This window comes from Parus major, chromosome 4A (assembly GCF_001522545.3).
Source record: "Parus major isolate Abel chromosome 4A, Parus_major1.1, whole genome shotgun sequence".
Classification (NCBI taxonomy): Eukaryota; Metazoa; Chordata; class Aves; order Passeriformes; family Paridae; genus Parus; species Parus major.
The window spans coordinates 19865727-19870061 of record NC_031772.1 but is presented as its reverse complement, the minus strand read 5'-3'; the positions used below and the strand labels follow the sequence as shown (position 1 = coordinate 19870061).

At 49.5% G+C, this 4335-nt stretch overlaps 1 protein-coding gene across 5 annotated transcripts in view; it reads left to right on the top strand.

The window, feature by feature from the left end:
* The first annotated feature begins 1427 nt into the window (after positions 1-1427).
* LOC109022625 (hemicentin-2-like) overlaps positions 1428-4335 on the top strand; it is an 8293-nt gene continuing 5385 nt past the window's right edge. For all 5 annotated transcript variants that reach the window (XM_033514137.1, XM_019006481.2, XM_019006480.2 and 2 more), the window contains exon 1: positions 1428-1718. In XM_033514137.1, the coding sequence (XP_033370028.1) occupies positions 1664-1718 (55 nt within the window). In that variant the 5' untranslated portion in view covers positions 1428-1663. The remainder of the gene's footprint in view (positions 1719-4335) is intronic.

Genomic DNA, 4335 nt, shown 5'->3' with positions numbered 1-4335 from the left:
ACGGGGCAGGGATGATGTGAGGGAATGGGGGAGCCGAGGTGTGGGGCTGGTCTGAAGGAAGCCGAGAGGAGCTGGGGGGCTGTTGCTGTACCCCGGGATCCTCCTTTACCATCTGCACGTCCCGGGACCCCCAGTTTGGTTCCCTTTGCCGCTGAGTGTGTCCCCCCACACCGGCTCCACTGCCCCATCCCTGTTTGCTGCCTTGTCCCTCGGGAACCCCAGTTCCTCCCTTGGGACCCCTCCCTTTCCTCTCGGCCTCAGCTCAGCCCCAGCTTTTGGGGCTCCCGGAGTCCTCAGCCCGGCGGTGAAACCAAACCCTCCCCAATTTCTGGCCACATTTCCCCTCCAGTGTCTCCAGAGGTTCCCGTTCCCCCAGCGCCCTCCGGAGCCCTCTGTCCCCTCGGAGCTCCCGGGATTTTCGGGGTGTCCCCCCTTGGTCCCCTCTGCTGCCACCACGAGCCTCGGGACCCTCTCAGGGCTCGGATAAAACAGGGGGGAGCTGCTTCCACTTCCAGCCGAGCTGAAAAACATTTCCACTTTGTTTCCCTCCTCATCTGGGGCTTGGGGCAGCCTGGCCCAGCAGAAGGGGTCTCTTCCATGGCTGGGGGGGGTACGGTCCCTCCCAAGCCAAACCCATCTGGAATTCCATTATTTTGGGATGGATGTGACAGAACGAGGTCCCCGGGGGCTGACCTGAGGGGTGTGGATGATCCGGATGGAGGGGGGAGGACAAAACTGCTCCCGAGTGCTTCAGAGCCGCAGCCAGCCCCCGCTGCCCCCAGAACCGGGCTGGGCCGAGATCCAGCTCTGCTCCGGGCTCCGGGAGAGGATGGAGCTCTGCGAAGGGATGGGGATGGATCATCCCCCCTCGGGCACGGAAATCACCGGCATGGCCCCCGGAATGCGGGACCTTGGGACCCTTCCCCGAGCCGGCAGAGCCCCGGAGCCGCCGATCGCTCCCGGGGGAGCGGGGACAGGAGAGGGGACAGGAGAGGGGACAGGAGAGGGGACAGGAGAGGGGACAGGGACAGGAACAGGAGAGGGGACAGGAGAGGGGACAGGAGGGGGGACAGGAGCAGGGACAGGGACAGGAACAGGAGAGGGGACAGGAGAGGGGACAGGAACAGGAGAGGGGACAGGAGCAGGGACAGGAACAGAGACAGGAGAGAGGACAGGAGAGGGGACAGGAGAGGGGACAGGAGAGGGGACAGGAGAGGGGACAGGAGAGGGGACAGGGACAGGAGCAGGGACAGGGACAGGAGAGGGGACAGGAACAGAGACAGGAGAGGGGACAGGGACAGTGACAGGGACAGTGACAGTGACAGGAACAGGAGAGGGGACAGGAGCAGGAACAGGGACAGGGACAGGGACAGGGACAGTGACAGTGACAGGGACAGTGACAGTGACAGGAACAGGGACAGGAGCAGGAACAGGGACAGGGACAGTGACAGTGACAGGGACAGTGACAGTGACAGGAGCCGGAGCCGCCGCTCCCGGGAGGAGCCTGGGAGGGGAAAAGGGGCAGGAAAACACCCTGGGAATACCCGCGGCACCGGGAATCCATCGCAGGGCTGCGAAGCCGCCTCACCCAGCAGCGCGGAATTGCGAGGAATATTTGGAATATTTGGAATCCGGGAGAGCTGGGGCTGTTCTCCCTCGGCTGATGATGCTGTGCCGACCCCCGGAGCTGCCGGGCATCACCTGGATGCTGCTCGCAGGTGAGGAGGGCTGGGCTGGGGGGTAAAAGGCTTAACCTGGAAGGTAAAGCTGTGTTTGTCCAAGGAGAGAGGAGCTGGAAGAGCAGCTCCGGGGATAAAAGCGAGCTGCAGCAGGGCCGGTAGATGTACTCACACAGAAATGTTATATTTGTTAATATCTGTGTTTGTGGTAAAAATATTTGTGTTAAAAATTGATGTGTACAAATATTTGATGCTTTTAAAAGCACAGGTTTTATTGCAGTTAAAGCCGTGTGAGAGTTTTCACTCCTTAAATAATCCCTGGCTGTCCTGAAACACAAACCCTGGGAAAACAGGAGGGGTTGGGTCGAAAAGGACATTAAAGCTCATCCCATCCTGCTCCAAGCCCCGTCCAACCTCGCCTTGAGCACTTCCAGGGCTGGGGCAGCCACGGCTGGTCCAAATGCACCGAGATTTTCAGGATGAGCATCTAAAACAGAATTACCCATTACCCTCCAGCTTGGTTTTGGGATGGTGTCAGTGAGCTCTGGGTCTGTGGGATGAGTTTTGGCCACTGCAGCTGCAAAATGTGGAGCATTTTCCCCTTTCCCTTCAGCTCATTGTTCTGTTCTGTGTAAATAGTGTTTTCCCAGCAGAAAAAGGAAATTTTTCAGAGATCTTTTTTTCATAGAAAAAGATCTTTTAGTCCTTAAATTAAATTTAAATTAAATTAAAAAGTATTTTAGTCATTAAATTAAATTTAAATTAAATTAAAAAGTCTTTTAGTCATTAAATTGTATTTTCTTCCTCCACATCTACAATTTGGGGACCAGGAAGGCATGAAAATAGCTGCCTTTCAAGGTTATAAGAGTGAGAAATGAAAACCACCTCCTGAACCTGACTTGACCTGTGGGAGCAGCAGGAGTTTGCAGGGCCTGGCAGGTGCAGTGGAAATGCAGGTGCACAGGTGTTTATCGGGCCAGGAGCTGAGACACAACAAACACACAGAGCAAACACGGGCTGTGAGCATCCCTGGGCTCCCTGCTCTGCCCCTCTCCCCTCCTGGGATGGGGATCTGGCAGCTGGGGCCTTCCCACAGCAGCTCTTCCCTAATTCCCCGAGCCCAAACCCAGAAATTTTGGGAGGATGGCTGCACCCTGCATGCCAGGAGCATGTGGGCACCTTCAGCCCCAGACAAGATCAGGGATTTGGTGTCTGTCCCACCCCTGGAAGGGTCCAAAGTCAGGCTGGCCAGGGATCAGAACAGCCTGCTCTGGTGGAAGGCAGAGCTGGAATGAGATGAGCTTTGAGCTCCCTTCCCTCCCAAACCTTCCCAGGGCCCCATGGATTGGGAATTATTTTGTACCACTTGTTGTAGTCCATGAATTGGGAATTATTTTTCACCAATTGTACTCTATGAATTGGGAATTATTTTGTGCTACTTGTTGTAGTCCATGAATTGGGAATTATTTTGTACCACTTGTACTCTATGAATTGGGAATTATTTTGTACCATTTGTCCTCTATGAATTGGGAATTATTTTGTACCAATTGTTGTAGTCCATGAATTGGGAATTATTTTGTGCCAATTGTTGTAGTTGTTGTTGTGGGATCTGGGTCTCCTCAGGGCTGAGCCCCTCTGGGACACCCCCTCACAGGGGAGTTTCCCTTATCTCAGTTCTGTTTCAGGAAAGATACTCCAAAATGCTCATTAGCTTCTTGTTTCTCTTCTTTATTAATATAGAATCCTTTGTTTATTAATATAGATTCTCTTGTTTATTAATATAGAATCCTTTGTTTATTAATATAGATTCTCTTGTTTATGAATGTAGAATCTCTTATTTATTAATATAGATTCTCTTGTTTATGAATGTAGAATCTCTTGTTTATTAATATAGAATCTCTTGTTTATTAATATAGAATCTCTTGTTTATTAATATAGAATCTCTTATTTATTAATATAGAATCTCTTATTTATTAATATAGAATCTCTTATTTATTAATATAGATTCTCTTGTTTATTAATATAGAATCTCTTGTTTATTAATATAGAATCCTTTGTTTATTAATTTAGAATCTCTTGTTTATTAATATGGAATCAAAAGACTTGCCAGGTCCTCCCCAGATTTTCTGCACAAGTTTATCCACCACAGCTTTGGCTCAAGTTGGCTTGAACAGCACAAAATGACCCCAAACTGTGCAGCATTTTTATCTTTATACTTATTCTTACCCAATTAACAGTAGACAGGTAAATTATTTGTATTAATGACCCAATGACCTGTGAGCTGCACTGTGGCATTTTCTATCCAATCACCCAAAAACCTCTAGAAAAAGGACATGAAGAAGAAAGAAGAAGGAAAAGAGACAACACCCTAAATCCTCCATCTTGCCTTCTGTTCTCTAAACTAGTTTATACTCTAAACTTTAACTTTTTCACCCAGTGACTTTAGAAAACTCTCTAATTTACACACACTTTTACCTTTTCTATTTAACTTTAACAGTTGTTTTCAGGGTGTTGTATGAAATTCAGTGTTTTCTTGGATGCCAGAGCCAGGTATCAGAGCCAAGGGCACACTGTGCCTCAGACTCCAACATTGAAATTGAAATTGAAATTGAAATTGAAGTTGAAATTGAAATTGAAATTGGAAGTGAAATTGAAA